At 31.9% G+C, this 17,317-nt stretch overlaps 1 protein-coding gene across 2 annotated transcripts in view; it reads right to left on the bottom strand.

Moving 5' to 3' along the window:
- LOC135961592 (uncharacterized) overlaps nt 1-17,317 on the bottom strand; it is a 69,877-nt gene that overhangs the window by 8,793 nt on the left and 43,767 nt on the right. For both annotated transcript variants that reach the window (XM_065513112.1, XM_065513113.1), the window contains exon 13: nt 12,090-12,804. In XM_065513112.1, coding sequence (XP_065369184.1) covers nt 12,090-12,804 — 715 coding nt within the window. The remainder of the gene's footprint in view (nt 1-12,089; nt 12,805-17,317) is intronic.

Genomic DNA, 17,317 nt, shown 5'->3' with positions numbered 1-17,317 from the left:
GAATTGCGGGATTACCTTTGACCTCTTGACAAGTTTTTTTACACTTTGTTATTTAGAATCAAAAATTTAAAAAAAAAAAACTTTGAAAATTTCATTGAGTTTTGTTAATAAAATATAAAAATCTTTGAAATTGGATGGGGGGAAACAAACAATTTTACATGCCCCTAGAGTATTTATAGGTTACGTTTTAATAACTGAAACTCGAATACTTCTTGTCTACGCCCACGGACCAGACGTTTAGAAATGCCAGATTTATTTCAAAAAAAAATTCTGATTCTGCCCCACTGTGCATGCGAGAGATGGTTTGAGCGGTTAAGAAATGGTGATTTTAACACGGAAGACAGATATCACCCACGCCTGCCAGAAAAGTTTGAAGACCAAGAATTGGAGGCATTACTCCACACAGAAAAAACAATTTCTTAAACCATTTTCATTCAAATATTTATCACATATTGAACTGGTTTCAATTATTTCGTAATTGAATCAAGAATTCCAAAAACTAATGATAGATATTTTAAAGACCTTTGCAACGACGTACATATAAAAGATCATAGTAAGTTGGACCTACAATGGGTCAAAATCGGAAAAAATATTTTTTAACCCGAATTTTTTTTTCAGCAAAAGTTTTTTTTCGCTAATATTAAAAAAAATATTGAAAAAACAAAATAAAAATTTTTAAATTTAAAAAAAGCAATTCGAAATTTTTTTTTTTTAAATTTATTAAAAAAAAAAATTGAAAAAAATTTTGAAATTTTCTGATATTTTCTATTGAATTTTGAGTTTTGAATTTGATTATTTTGATACTTGAATATACAATTTTCGTATTGGTTCAATTTCAAATACAAAAATTATTGAATAGATAATTTTCGTAATTGAAAACACATTTTGTTATTTTTTGTGTTTTCAATTACGAAAATTATCTATTCAATAATTTTTGTATTTAAAGTTCAACCAGTAACGAAAATTGTATATTCAATTATCAAATACAAAACTCAAAATTCAATAGAAAATATCAGATAATTTTGTTTTTGAGCACATGAATACTTGATTCAATTATGAAATAATTGAAACCAGTTCAATATGTGATAAATGTTTGAATTGAAATATAGTTTTTTCTGTGCATGAAGATTGTTGTCAAACTCAACAACAAATTGCAAAATCATAGGGAACTACTGAAGCAGCAATTTCAAACGTTAGCAAGCAGCAGGATTCATCAAAAAGCAGGGAAATTGGGACCATACGAAGTGAAGCTAAGAGACCTTGAATGAAATTGGAACCATACGAAGTGCAGCTAAGAGACCTTGAATGCTGCTTAAACGCTATAAAAGAAAATCATTCATCCGAGTCATTACTGGCGATGAAAAAAGGATCCATTACGATAACCCGAAGCGTAATAGATCGTATTTTAATTCCAAATATCAATGACGCTAAGGTAATGCTCTGTATTTGGTGGGATAAAAAGGGTCCTATCTATTATGAGGTGCTAAAATATAGATAGACCATCACAGGGAACTTGTACCGAAAGCAATTGATTCGTTTGAAACGATCATTGGACGAAAAACGCCCAGAATATACATATGTACGTCCAGACACGAAACCGTAATATTCCATCATGACAACGATAGGCCAAATGTTGCAATACGAGTACCTGTTAAAAACTATTTAGAAAGAAGTGATTGGGAAGTTTTGCCTCACCCGCCTTATAGTCCAGACCTTGCCCCGACTGACCACTACTTGTCCCAATCGATGCAGAACGCTCTCTGAGATACGCTTCGCTTTAGGACAGAGTATTCAAAATTGCCTTGATTCGTTCTTGGGCGCAAAAGATGAGCAGTTCTTTTAACTCTGAATTCATATGTTGCCAGAATGATGGGAAAAGGTCATAGCTAACAATGGCCAATACTTTGAATTAATTTATATTGTCCAAATGTTTCAAAATAAAAGCTAAAAATTTGCACCAAAAAAAAAGCATTTTTAAGTCATACATCCAAAAATTCCCACGATCATCGGTACATAATTACCCGTAGCTGCCTCATAAGACCCACCTTCGAAAACCACTCACGAAATCGGTTTACAAATGGCTGAGATATAAGAAAAATAATCAGGACAACCTCGATTTTTTACCTATATCTGGATACTAAGTCATTAATATAGACAATATGGATATCTAATGACAGATATTTCAAAGACCTTTGCAACGACGTACATATACATATAAGATCATAGTAAGTTGGACCTACAATGGGTCAAAATCGGAAAAAAAATTTTTATCCGAATTTTTTTTTTACCAAAATTTTTTTTCGCAAATTTTAAAAAAAAAAATGGAAAAAAAATTTTAAATTTTAAATTTAAATTAAAATACAATTCGAAAATTTTTTTTACAAAAAATTAAAAAAACAACTTTGGAAAAAAATAAATTTTGTCTATCTAAAACTATTTAAAATTTTTATTTTGAAGTATAATTTGCTGAAGGGTATATAAGATTCGGCACAGCCGAATATAGCTCTCTTACTTGTGTTTTTTTTTTTTTTAATTTCATTAATTTTATTATTGTAACTGCTACTTGGTTTGCAGCTCCTCACTTTTTTTATTATTGCTATAGTAGTATGATTTTTTTGTTACATTTTCAAATGATTTAACAACAATCAATTCAATTGGTTAAGCTCAAGGGTTAAATCAAACAGAAACAATCAGGTTGAAATGTATCTTCAGCATTTACAAAGCAGTGAATTGCAAGTTGGTTTTAAGTGATTATTAAGGTTTAAAAGGGCCTTAAACTTAAGAAGATTAAGTTTTATCCATGCTTGACTCTCAAAAACTAAAATCACTTCATTTTAAACAACCAATAAAAGGTTCTCATAATCAACTGACTTCATTGTCCGCTCAACTCATTTTACGAATACCTAGCCTGCCTAATACAGTCCCTATTTTTTAGTTTTGTTTGTCAGGTGTGTTCAACCCTGTTGATTTTCCTTTTAAAATATTATTGTTGTTGTGTGCATAACAAGTATATTGTTAAATGTAATAATGTTAAAATATGCCTTCTTCACCGGAATACAAACAGACAAAAAAACAGAAATAAAAACAAATCACACAAATGGGGATGATGTTTGTAAAGTTTGTAGAGTCAAACACATTTGAATACAACAATGATGGGTATAATAATAATAACAATAAAATAAATCTCTTGAAAAGTTAACACTTTAACAACAATTTGCATGTATTTTATGTTATTTTATTACAGCTGTACTTGAAACTTAATTTAGTGGAATTTAATATTTGATTTTGATTTGTGAAAAATACCAAGGAAATGAATTGGGGGAGAAGCTTTCACAAGAAAACGTGTAACGAGGAGGATTTGATTGGTAACTTGGTAATGAGTATGTCTTGCTAACAGTGATGCCAATTTTTGATAAAGCAGTTCATTAGTGATGCCAATTACATATTTATAAATGTAACGAGAAGCAACTGCAAACTCAGTACAACAATACAGAAAATGTTTCCGTTTGCTCTATTTGTCGGCAATAGGGTTCTATATATAGTTGAATCAAAAAGTTGACTTCTATTTTCGCATAGTCGATTTTCCGACCTTCAAACTTATTTAAATGTAAATAATATATAGTTGCCAGCCAGTAGAGCATAAAAAAAAATCAGGCCAAATTCAAAAAATCGATTTATTGTTTTACCCGTTTTTATTTCGACTTTCTTCAGGTCAAAAGTCATAAGACCGTAGTCCACAATTTTACTACATTTAACTGCTTCACACTTTCTTAATAGCAATTTCCGTCCGCCATATTATATATTAAGATCAGGCGCGGATCCAGGTCAACCATTTGGGGGGGGGAATTAAAATTTGTTCTACATTTTTCTTTTTATTCATTTTTTATATGAAAACTTTTCTGTTTTAGGGGAGAATTTCCTATTTCACCCCCTCTGGATCCGCTCCTGATTAAGATGAAGGGTATATAAAATTCGCCACAGTTGAATACAACATTTTTACCTCATCCCTTTCAATATGAAATGAATTCCAGCATTTTGCACGCTTTTTAATGTCAATAGACTCATACAGCATGAAAACGGCCAAAATCACAACTATTAACAGGGGGAAGGGGTTGCATAAAAAATGTGAAAAATAAACAATTTTAATCTCAAACTTATACGCAACGTTATTACAATTATCACAATGAAATATATATAAGTAAACGCTGAGGACTGAAAAACTTAAAAACCAAACAATCAGCTTCTCAGAGTAGTACCTAGTTACGCTGCACAGTGGAGTCGAACGAAAAAATTTAAATAATAAATCTGAACCTTCTAAACTACTTTTCAGATGGCAAAATGATGTATGAATGAATCGTAGGGCTTTAAGAAAATAAAGATTTCTTTGCCCAAGGAAGGTTAATATATTCCTGTTTTTTTCACAAAGTTATCTTTATAAAGATTCTTTGATTAAGCGCTTCATATCTTTTAATTTAAATAATACAAAGTGTGTGTGAGATATCATCGTTTAAAAGGCCTATCGATGTCATAATGTATGGAATATAACATCGTGGAAATGTCCGCTGTGGCTTCACAGGGCATAATTATACCGATGCCATGGGTTATGTTGGCTTTAAGGGCCGCTGCGGTTTGTGGCTTGTTCGCATAGACTTGCGACTTAAGAAAACCTCACAAGAAAAAGTCAAATCCCACTTCCACGTGTGATGACCATGCCCTGAAATCGCTCGTGCAGAATGTCCAATGTTACATGTAGCGCCTGTTGGTGTCCACATCATCCAATTCAGGTCAAAATAAGTTGGGAATCATCGACGCTTTAAAGCTTGCCGTTGACGTTGATGGCCTGGCATAAGTTTTTCCCGCCAGCCCAAAATCCAAGGGATGTTCAATGCATCTTGGATCTAATGTGGACTGGTATCCTACCAAATTCATCCAGAAATGGGCCTCACCCTAAAGTGAGAGAAGCGCGCGGAACATTGCCAAAACAGAACACCCATTTTAATAAAAAGATTTTATCATTTGCACGTCGCCGAAGTAAATTAAATAAATAATGGCTATAAAATAGCTTGAATAATGCGCCTACTCGCCACCAGAGGCGCTGCAACCTGTACTAATGACAAACATAACTCGCAATTACAAATTTACCAAACTAAAAGCTTTTCTCCTCCTTTCACCACCTTTCATTATCCAATCTATCTCCTTTCCAAAGAAAGTAACATAATTAATCATTCCTATCAGCAATAACATGTGAAATTTTGTTCCCATGAATATCCATCTCCCTCGAAGGGAAAATTGCTATCGTGATATTCCCATGAACTTTTCATTCACAATAGTTGATTTTGTTCGTAACAGCTGTTTATTGTTTACAAAATTCCATCTAAAAATTTCACAACAAGGGAAATTTTTTCACGTGAACAAAGTTGATGAACGAAAAAAGGAAAAGGGAAAATATTTCATGTTAAATATTGGTTCGCGATAGGGGTGAATATATCGGCATTAATTGTCTGAGTGTTACTTCTCTCTCTTGACACATGGTTTGTGTGGTTTAGAAGTTGTGATTTTGTCATGGAAGTCAAAGATCGCCCAGGTCAGTCAAAAAAAATGGAAGACCTAGAATTGAAGGCACTACTCCACGAAGATTGTTGTCAAACTCAACAAAAGCTTGGAGAATTAGTGAAAGCTACTTTATCAACAATTTCAAAACGTTTGCAAGCAGCAGGATTCATCCAAAAGCAGGAAAATTGGGTACCATACGAATTGAAGCAGAGAGACCTTGACTGACGATTTTGTGTGTCTGAAATGCTTTGTTTGCACCAAATCAGTAGTTGCGATGGAAAATGGATCCATTACGATAACCCGTAGCGTAAGACATCGTATGTGAAGCCCTGCCAACCAGCCTAATCGACTCCAATGCCAAATATCCATGGCGCTAAGGTAATGCTCTGTATTTGGTGGGACCAAAAGGGTCCAGCTCTATTATGAGCTGCTTAAATTTTTTTGCTATAACCCGAAGCGTAAGAATCGTATGAAAACCCCGGCCAACCAGCCGAATCGGCACCAAAACCAAATGACGCAAAGGTAATGCTCTGTATTTGGTGGGAGAAAAAGGATCATATCTATTACGAGCTGCTGAAATCTGACCAGACCATCACAGAGAACCATCGTTTGAAGCGAGCAATGGCGGAAAAACGACCAGACATTGAAACCGTAATATTCTATCATGACAACGCTCGGCCACATGTTGCAATACCTGTTAAAAAGTATTTAAAATGAAGTGTCACACCCGCATTATAGTCCAGACTTTACCCCGTCCGACTAGTATTTGTTTCGATTGATGCAAAACGCTATCTATGGAATACGCTTTACTTCAGAACACAGTATTCGAAATTGGCTTGATTCCTTCTTGGCCTCAAAAGATGAGCAGTTCTTTTGGCTCGGAATCCATATGTTGCCAGAAAGATTCAGTTTTATTACAACTTTTTTTTTCGTTCAAGCCCACTGTACAAAACTATGAAAAGGGGGGTGGCATAAAAATGTGAAAAATAAAAAAAAATTAATCTCAATCTTATACGCAACATTGTTACAATTATCACAATGAAATATGCATAATAAACGCTTATGGTGATGACCATGATGATGCTTGAAAAACTCACAAACCAAACAATCAGCTTCTCAGTACCTATTAGTAACGCTGTTAATACCTTAAGATTTTCAAAAGGGGTTGAGCAGTTCAATTATGCTGAAGTAATACAAAGGGTAAGAGCACAAGGACGTTAAGACGGACAAAAGAATTCAATTTTAAACCCAAATATAAAAATCAAATCGAATTAAATACATACTTTCAAATCATATAGTCCAAAAAGTAGAAAAAGTGTCAGAAAAGAATTTTCTACCTATCAACCAATCAGTAAGTCACAATTTGACGCTATTTGTGCAGTGAAGCCAAGCTAAAAAAAACAGTTTGACAGTTGACAACTTGGTATTAGTAAAAAATGAAGCATTACACGAGAGAACAAAACATTTTAAATTGTGGAACAATATTTTAAAAATAAGAAAAGTTTAGCGGCCACAGTTTGAAATTTTCGTACAAAATATGGAATATTGAAAAATTCAGGTTGGTCAATCAGAGACTGTTACCGATGCTCGTTAGCACGACATGATAACATAATTATCTCTGCCTAATTTGGATGATATTGATACGGACGATATTTGGGCCATCTGGCAACTCTATATCTATGCCCTAGACCCTGTTTCATTGTTGAGAAGGGTATATATAAGTTTGTCATTCCGTTTGTAATTTCCACAATATAATTTTCCGACCCTATAAAGTATATATATTCTGCATCCTTATAGATAGCGGTGTCGAATAAGCCATGTCCGTCTGTCTGTTGAAACCAACTTTCCGAAGTCCCCAAATAACTTACATACACGATTCATACATCAATATCTCCGGAATTCGAACCGAGCCGGATTTTTTTCCAAAAAATTAATAAAAAAATGTTGTTTACCTAAAACTATTTAAAATTTTTATTTTGAAGTATAATTTGGTGAAGGGTATATAAGATTCGGCACAGCCGAATATAGCTCTCTTACTTGTTTTCTTTAATATTTATCACATTATGGACTCTAAGAATAACAACAATTGATTGATTTGCTGGCTGTGTGTGTCTGTCTGTTGCAGATAGTAGTTCATTAATTTTATAAAATTTAATACATTTCAATACGTTTTTAAGCACCTGCTGTTTTTCTGCCCCATTATCCTCTAAAGAATTTCATTTTGACTATATGGTTGTTATGGCAAATAATATTTTTATCTGTTTTTATTATTATTTTTTTTTTATTATTTCGCATTTCATATGTTTCTTTTTTTTTCAATATTTTTTAATGACATGATGATACTTTTACAATAATATTTATTTGATTGTTTGTATTAAATTAATCCGAAAAGGTTGATTACACAGGTCAACAGCAAAAAAAAATGCTTCACTAACAACTATATAGATTTGATGAATCATGTTTAGATAAGTACAAAAATGGTAACATTTTTGAATTATATGGATACATTTTTTTTTAAATTTTTTTTTCTAAAATTATGAATTTTTTTAGTTGTTTCTCCACATAATTTATGATTACTCAAAAAGGGATAGTCCGATATTATTGAAGTAAACTTAAGAAAGTTAAAATTTAAATAACCTTTAATCTGTTTATATATTGAGTTTTAATCGGCTCAGTAATTTCGGAGTTATAATAACAAATTGAAGCAAAAATATATTTTGTGCGTGAAAATAGCAAATTTTTAAGTTTTAAAAAATTCATGAAAAATCGAAAACAGCAGAACTTGTTTAGGTTTATTGCTTTATCGCAAACAAACCCACATATAATAGCAACAAAATGAGATATCGATCATAAAAATGATTGATTCTTTTCGAATTTATTCACAAATAAATGAATTCGCTTATTTTAAGAAAATTGTATGTGCGTGTACTTTGAGTGTACATTTTACATGTTTTCTTTTAGTTAAAATTTTTGTTACAATAACAAAACACATGTAAAATTTACACTCAAAGTACACGTTTGTAAGCACATGGAATTTTCTGAAAATGAGTGAATTCACTTAATTGTGAATAAATTCGAAAAAAATCCATATATTTTTATGGTCGATACCTCATTTTGTTCCTGTGGCTTTACGATAAAGCAATAAACCTGAACAAGTTCAGCAGTTATCGATTTTTCATGATTTTTTTAAAACAAAAAAATTTGCTATTTTCACTTAAAAAATATATTTTTTGCTTCAATTTGTTATTATAACTCCGAAACTACTGAGCCGATTGAAACGCAATATATATGTGAAAATGTCTACATAGCATGGGAAAAATGTTTTCAAAATTCAATCAATCGAAAGTAGAACATTAACTACTCAATTTTATGTATATCAAACAAAAAAGTTAAATTTTGTGAAAATGAGCGAATTCACTTAATTGTGAATAAATTCGAAAAGAATCAATCGATTTTCATGATCGATATCACAGTTTGTTCCTATTACATGTGGCTTTGCGATAAAGCAATAAACCTGATAATTTCACTGTTTTCGATTTTTCAAGAGTTTTTTAAAACACAAAAATTTGCTATTTTCACGTAAAAAATATATTTTTTTTGCCTCAATTTGTTATTTTAACTCTGAAATTAATGAGCCGATTGAAACCCAATATATAAACGGATTAAAGTTTATGTAAATTTAAACTTTTCTAAGTTTATTTTAATAATATCGGACTAACCCTTTTTGTGTTATCATAAATTATGTAGAGAAATGCCTAAAAAAATTCACAATTTTACAAAACAAATTTTTTTTTAAAAAAACTTCTCTCTAGAATTTAAAATTTGTACTACTGGAACCACAATACATCAAATTTGTGGTTTAAAAAGCCTCCAAAATTTTTTTTCGATTTTGTTGCCCTGTGTTATTTTACAAAAATATTTGTTGTGAATTTAATTTTATTTGCTTGCCAAAGATTGTTATTATTATCATTATGATTATATTGTAATTTTTACACATTGTTACGTTTATAACACCGACCATGAAAAGTCGTCACAATTTTTGAACACATGATAAATGGTACAGTGGAGTCGGGATAGAGTGAACTAATTAATGCAAGGCCTGTTCACTTTATCCAATAAATTCACTTTATCGAGACTGAAAAAATAATAAAAAATTATAAAATTTTATGTCAAAATTGTACATTTCATTATATTTTTATAAAGGAACATGTACTTTTGGCTTTTTGTACTGCTAAATCACGAAATTTGTAAAACTAAGATATTTTCATAATCTATAGTATTGTTCTCAGCCCAGTCAATGGCTTTTTCAATAATTTGAACAGCTTGAGTGGCTGCTTTGTACCCTTGAAGCCAGCCTGCGCTTGCATTGAAATCTCCTGATCGTGTAACTGCTCGTGTATTTTTTTTTTGATATTGCCTTAAGCATTTATCCACTGACAGGCAAATTTTTACATCGCTGCTTTAAAAGTCAGTTATGGAGTATTTTTTCGACGCTGGGACATTCCGCTTTTCGCAAAGTTTTTCGTTATTTATAGCATTTTTATTGTAGCATAGAATTCCACTTTATATTTTTTAATGCCCCATATTGTGGACTTTGCTACACCAAATTTATTTGCTAGACCTGTAACTCCCACTCCATTGTCCATATCTTTAATTATTTCTAGCTAAACTTTTATAGAAAGATTTTTTGGGTTTATATAGTAATAAAAATAGTAGGTTCAAAAAAAGTCAAAAATCTCAGAAAAACCAAAACAGAAATAACGGTGTTGTATAAAAAATGTTTGTAAAAAAATATAGAAACTTAGTTTAAGTGGTATAAAAATACTAATGAGAGTCAAAACTGCAAGTAGACAAAAAATAACAAATAAAAACTTTTGATTTTAATTTTTTTTCAAAAAAAATCTAAAGTTCACTCTATAGAGGTAGGCGATGTTCACTCTTTAGAGTCTCCAATGTAAAAATTTGAGTGTTCATACTATCCAGTAGTTCATATTATCAAGTGTTCACTCTAACCCGACTCCACTGTATATAGGACTGAGATCAAAAAATTCTTAACACACGTTTTTCATTAAAACTTTTAACCCAAGTATTATTTGATTTTTTTTATCAAGTTATCTTTGTAAAGCATGCCAGTTATTATGTTTAATGTCAATTATATTAATTTGTTGTTAATCTGATTAAAATGAGTGACCAGAAAAAAGTGCTTACTAAAATTATAAAATATTTTCAACAAAAGGTCTCCCGTCAAACTGCTGCCAATGTTATTAAAGGTATTTATATACGGCAATACTGAGTATTAACACTTTTCAAATTTAAAATATTATTGAAATCATTCGGTATTTCAAAAAATCGTTCCGAAAAAACATTTATTGTTTATACGATAGTATTACAAATATTTTATTTCTTTGTTGATTGATATTTTTCTGAAAATTTTATTTTTATTTTATATTTTTTTGACATTTTTATTTGCCTTATTTGTTTTTATAAATACACACCCGATACATATGAAAATAAAAAGTTTTGAATAGTTTTAAACAAATTTTCAATACCGACCGTAAATCAAAAAAAATAATTTGTATTTTTTGAAAATCTAATACAAATTTTGTTTAGACGATGAAATTGTATTATTATACTTGAGTTTTTGACAAATATTAATACTCAGTATTGCCGTCTATAAATACCTTAAACAGTACCAGGAGAACTTGTCCTGGTTCAAGTAGAAGGAATGGTCCACATGATGTTTCTAAAGCCAAAAAATAGATATCGAACTCGCATCCCACTAAGCGACCAAATAGGTCCTCAAGGAAAATATCTAACCTTTATTTTAAGAAAAAAACAAAAAAAATCAAAAAAGTGTTTGATTTCGGAAAAAAAATATTAAAAATTTTTTTTATTTTTTAAATATTTTTTTTGAAAGATTGAAGAAATAGCTATCTAAACTATTTGGGACACATTTTACTAAGAACAATAGGTAATAAGTTACATGGATGAGAAAAATCTCATGTTTGGCCAAAATGTCAAATTTTGACTCCCTCTAACTCCGAGAGTTCTTGACCGAATTCTTGAAAAATTGTGTCTGAATTACTATACAATAGGTCTAACCTTGGTGCAAATTTCATCCCGATCGGAAGACATCGATTTTAAAAGTTGGTTCACTTGACGTGAAATCCCCCATATGTATAACATAATCAGTAAAACACCACAAATACTTTTCACTCTCGACTGTAAATTGTGTTAAAATTATTCCAGGTTAGAAGATGAGCCAATGGACAACAAAAACTGGCAAAATGAAAACAAGATAAACAATGTGGATTGCCACAACAATGTTGTTATTAAATATTTCCATTGTTGCTGTTTACCACAGTGTAAACATTTGCAACAAAAAGTTATACACACAATGAATGCAATTAAATAATAAAGCAGAAATGGAAAATGGAAAAGCAAACAAAATTAAACAAAACAAAAAAAGAATATACTAAAATACAACACAAAAAATAAAAAATAGAATTAAAAACAAAAAATAAAAACTCACTCACCTGATGAATTAAAAATGTTTGTGGAGACGGTTGCTAGTGAAGTATCTAAATCAGCAATTGGATTTGCTGAACTTGTTGCATTTGAAGCTGATGCGGTAGTACTTTCGGCATTAGTGGTAGATGCACCTGTTGCTGTTGCTGTAGGTGTTGGTGTCGGTGAAACACGTGCCAAATTTTCGGGATTTATTTGTATGGAACCCAAATTAATACGCTGCAAGTTGCCGGCTGTTTGTATGCGCACTCGTATGGGCTGACGCCAACCTCTGGCAAATAAGGCACGTCTTATCATGCCCAGGGCACCGCCAACATTTTGTGCCGCATAGTGCTCCAGCAAACCACCAACAAATGGCAATTGCTGTGGTTGCATTTGCTGACCATCAACATGTGCACCGCCACCCAGGCCCCCCTGTCCCCCTTGCTGACCAGCAGCAGCGCCATGCTGTTGTTGTTGTGGCATTTGCTGTCGTAGTGGTACTAAACGGAATATACGATTTGCCACAAACGTACCTTGCTGTTGACCAACATCCCCTATATTTGCCTGGCCTTGCTGTTCCTGTTGGCGTTGTTGTTGTTGATTTATACCGGCTGCAATATTTGCAACAACACCACCACCACCCCCATTGCCAACATTTTGATTGCGAGTTAATATGAGCACTTGGGCTTGTTGCATAATTACAGGCAACTCGTAATGATGGAAAAAGTACAGCATGGAATGCTATAATGAAAACCAAATTGAAAAAATATAAACAAAAAATTATGTAAAACAAGTTAGAGGCTTTTTCAATATACAATTACAGTTATAAAGGGTATCCAAAAATTTAGATGCGGAATTTACAATAAATAGAACACGTTTTTTGTTATTTATAAATTATATGACATTTGAGGAGTCGCAGAACAAAAGGTACTTTTTCGAATTTTTTTACAAATTCATTTTTTGGTATTTTTATATTTGGTTTCAACTCAAAATCTAGAAAAAATCCATGGTAGAACCAACCAGGTACAATTATTAGGGAGAGTTTTCAATATTTACCCCTACAACGTCAAATAACGCATTTACTCTCATCACTTTTTATTTTGTTTTCGCAATGTTTTGCACGTTATATTAAAACTAACACATATTTATTTGGAAAAAATTTAATTTGAATTGAATATTTCACAAAAAAAAGTAAATACACAAAAACATAGACAACAACTAGATACCTTGAAGGAAACCTGGGGACAAGTGTCTCCAAGTCACCAGTTTTGTCGACTATTTTGGTGACTTTTTAGCGACATTGTCAACGAAGCGTCAACGAAGACGACTCTTCCATCTGTTATGAATTCATACCATTTCGTTTTTTAATTTGTTTAATACAACGTCAAATGTTAACAAAATAAGCAGTTTCATTATTTATATCTACTTCAGAAAAGTACAAAAAGTGTAGATTAGAATTACTAAAATGTACTAGTGAATAAGTACCTAGTCAATAGTAATATCGTCAGTAGTAGACTTCCAATGACACGCACATGTTAAATGTCTATAGTAAATAGCATTGTCTGGGGTAAAATAAGTCACTAGTACTGGTGACTGTGTCAATAGTAAGTCAGTATAGTTTCACTATTGACACTTCCTGCAGGGTAGGTAACTGAGAGCCAAAAACCTAAGTCTGTTGTCAGAAACCTAATTCATGAGAATGTATTGCATGTATTTTGTTATTGTATCACCCGTATGTGTGAAAAGAGAGTAATTTTTCAATATGTATTACTCTCTCCTTCCGTTCTATGTGTTTATTCTATGCACAAAAATTTGTTTAATTAATTTATTTTTGTCTTAGACATTTCGTTTTGTTTTTTTTTCTAATTTTCTTTTGTTTGCCGTTATAGGGAATGTATAATTGAGAACGTACTTTTTAATAATTGTACCTTGCTTGTTCTGCCATGGAAAAAATCTCTTTCCCAAAACCTTTAAATTTTCAAAAAAGTACCTTTTGTTCTGCGGCTCCTCATTTTGAAGGGTACATATCTGAACATTGAACATTATAGTGTAAACAACAATTTCGAATTTTGTGCCAACGAATCGTCATCTGCGGGAAGTTTTGCTTTACTTCTTTAATTTGAAAAAAAGTGCCGCTGAAACACACCGAATGCTCACCGAACGAAGCTTATGGTGAATGTTTTCCATCGGTTTCAAAGTACGAGAGATGGTTTGTGCGGTTCAGAAGTGGTGATTTTGACACGGAAGAAAAATATCGCCCAGGTCAACCAACAAAGTTTTAAGACCAAGAATTGGAGGCATTACTGCATGTAGATTGTTGTCAAACTCAGCATGCAAAATCATAGAAGGCTACTCAATCAGCAATTTCAAGTCGTCATCCAAAAGAAGGAAAATTGGGTACAATACAAATTGGAGCCGAAAGACCTTGAACCGAATCATTACTTGAGATGAAAAATGGATCCATTACGATAACCCGAAGCGCAAGAAATCGTATGTGAAGCCCGGCCGAATGGACACCAAAGCCAAATATCCATGGCGCTAAGGTAATTCTCTGTATTTGGTGGCAGCGAAAGGGTCCTTATGAGCTGCTGATATCTGATCAGCCCAACACATGGAACCTATACCAAACGCAACTGATTCGTTTGAAGCGAGCATTGGCCGAAAACCGCACAGAAAATCGTAATATTCCATCACGAAAACGCTCGGCCACATGTTGCACTACCTGTTAAAAACTATTAAGAAAGAAGTGGTTGGAAAGTTTGGCCTCCCCGCCTTATAGTCGAGACCATGCCCCATACAACTACTATTTGTTTCGATGGAAGTAGAAGGCTTTCTCTAGAATAGGCACTTTGGAATAGAGTATCCGATATTTTGATGATTATTTCTTGGCCTCAAACGATGAGCAGTTCTTTTGGCTCGGAATCCATATGTCGCCAGAAAGATGGAAAAACAGCAACACCCGAAATGCTCCAATTTTGACAATTAACAAAGACATCAAGGAGAAAATGTACAACAATGAAAACATGTTGCGTATAAAATTCCATATTTACCCTAAAACCCTAAAATGTCAGTTGTCAAACGAATTTGTAACCTCTTTGACCTCTCGTACATATTTCTGGAGTATTATCTCCAGTAATGGGGGTTCTGGTGAAGACCGAAAATCATTCCTAAGTAAGGCTTAAGCAGCCTTTGATGTTCTCTCTTTGAGGTAAAATATTCATAAAATTCATTATGGCTGGACATAATACTCCTGAGATATGTACAAGAGGTTGCTGAATCTGATTCGTTGCTGTACAGAGTAAAGAGGTATTTGTTCGACCAACATTAATGTTTAACCCACACTCGGATGCATAGTTCCTGCAGTTTAAATGACATAAAAGCATCTAGGAGTAAAAAGGCAAATATCCCCAAGACCCTAAGTTTCTTCGGAATACAATTTTTAATAATAAGAGTGACGGTAAAGTTATTTATTATGCGACAATTTGCGCCATAGTACATTATCCTGATTAAGTTGATAATTTTGTGCAGCACTCTTTTACATTCAAGTGTGTTCTAGTTTGGTGTTGCAATTTATCAAATAGATAAGCCATTCAACAGATTGCTCCTTTAATATAAGTACTGTATTGAAGTGATCTACCGTAGAGAAAGAAAACCGATTTGCTTCCTCCTTAAATACAGTTCAGGATCATTCATCAGTAGTATTCGTAGATTTTTGATTATATCTCAGCCAATTATGGACCGATTTTCTCATGAAGATATGTCAATAGAGAGTCTGTAGGATATCTGAGCACTTTAAAACTATTAGTGGAAATGGTTTGAAATGGTTTATGGTTACTTATAATACATGAATTACTACACAGAGAAAACAGATTTGTAATAGTCAACAGAAAGCAAAGCAACCCAACTTTTGTTACCCCTTTTAAAATTTTGTAGCCACAACTGTAAAATACAGTCACTAAGTCGGTTGCTATCACGAATCTGTTTTCTCTGTGAATAACTCCAAAATAACTTTCATTTATTTAATCAAATAATTTTCGTTTGTCTTAAATTTTTTAGCTGAGAAAACCTTTTTGAGTTATCCTCGTACTAAACACTAAATAAATATGAATAAACATCAAATTAAATATAAATCAATCAAAAATTCTTTAGTTGCCCTGCGGGTTATAGAATTTAATCAAATGTATTTATATTTTATTTACATTTATTCATTCATACTTAAAGAGTGCCCTATCTCTCTCTCTCTCTCTCAAACAAACACACACACTCAAATAAACAATTACAAACACCTAAAAAATGGTTAAAGGCTGTTTTAGAAATGCACAGTGGTTAAGAAACGCTCAAGCGACTTCATGAATTATTCTAAATTGGAAAAGATACCCTTACTAGGGTTTTTATCCCGGGAATTCCCGGTACAAATTTCGCGGGAATTTTGCCAATTTTTCACTACCCGATTCCCGGGATTTTTAGTCGGTAAACCCGGGAATTAAAAACTGACGAAAATACATAGAAAACAAGTTAGAACTCTGATTTTTTCACCAAAAAACAGTGAAAAGTTTTTTACAGTTTTTTATATCTTGGCAATAATAGACCGCTTATTATTATTATTTATCTGGGGTTTTTCGTATGAAAATTTAAAAAGAGAATTCATTATTTATAGAATTTATTTCTTATTGAATCATTCTAATTTCTTTAAATTTCTTCTTCATATCCATAACAAAATAGCTTCAAAAATTTATGAAATGATTAAATTTTTCTTCAATTAAAATCTAGTACAAAAAGGTTTAAGGCAATTTTTTCAATTAATTTTGTAAATGATTTGATTTAACAAAAATTTAATCATTCAAAGTTTGAATAAATTCTGTTATTAATTAACTTTAAAATTAATTCAGTTTAAACAAATGCTTTGGAATGAATCTAAAAAATTAAATATTAGGAATGCATTTATGGAATGAAAGGCAGACATTTTTTTAATTAATAAATTAGGGAATTAAGCTCAAATTTTATTAATAAATTCGAAGCTCTGATATTTAATAATTATAACACTAAGTTTTTATATGAAATTTGGCTATAATATTCCTAATTTACAGTATCATTATCAGGGCAACCAAAAATATGCTCTAAAAAAAGTGTTTTATGTGCATAAAATATGCACTTAAAAACGAAAAATATGCTCTTAAAATATAAAAAATATGCACTTAAAAATAGTTGGTTATTGTTTGATTTCAATGTTTTATTAAAAATAATATAAGAAGTA

The sequence above is a fragment of the Calliphora vicina genome, chromosome 5, assembly GCF_958450345.1.
Source record: "Calliphora vicina chromosome 5, idCalVici1.1, whole genome shotgun sequence".
In the NCBI taxonomy this organism is placed as follows: Eukaryota; Metazoa; Arthropoda; class Insecta; order Diptera; family Calliphoridae; genus Calliphora; species Calliphora vicina.
The sequence above is the reverse complement of the archived record's forward strand: the minus strand, read 5'-3'. Positions and strand labels throughout refer to the sequence as shown.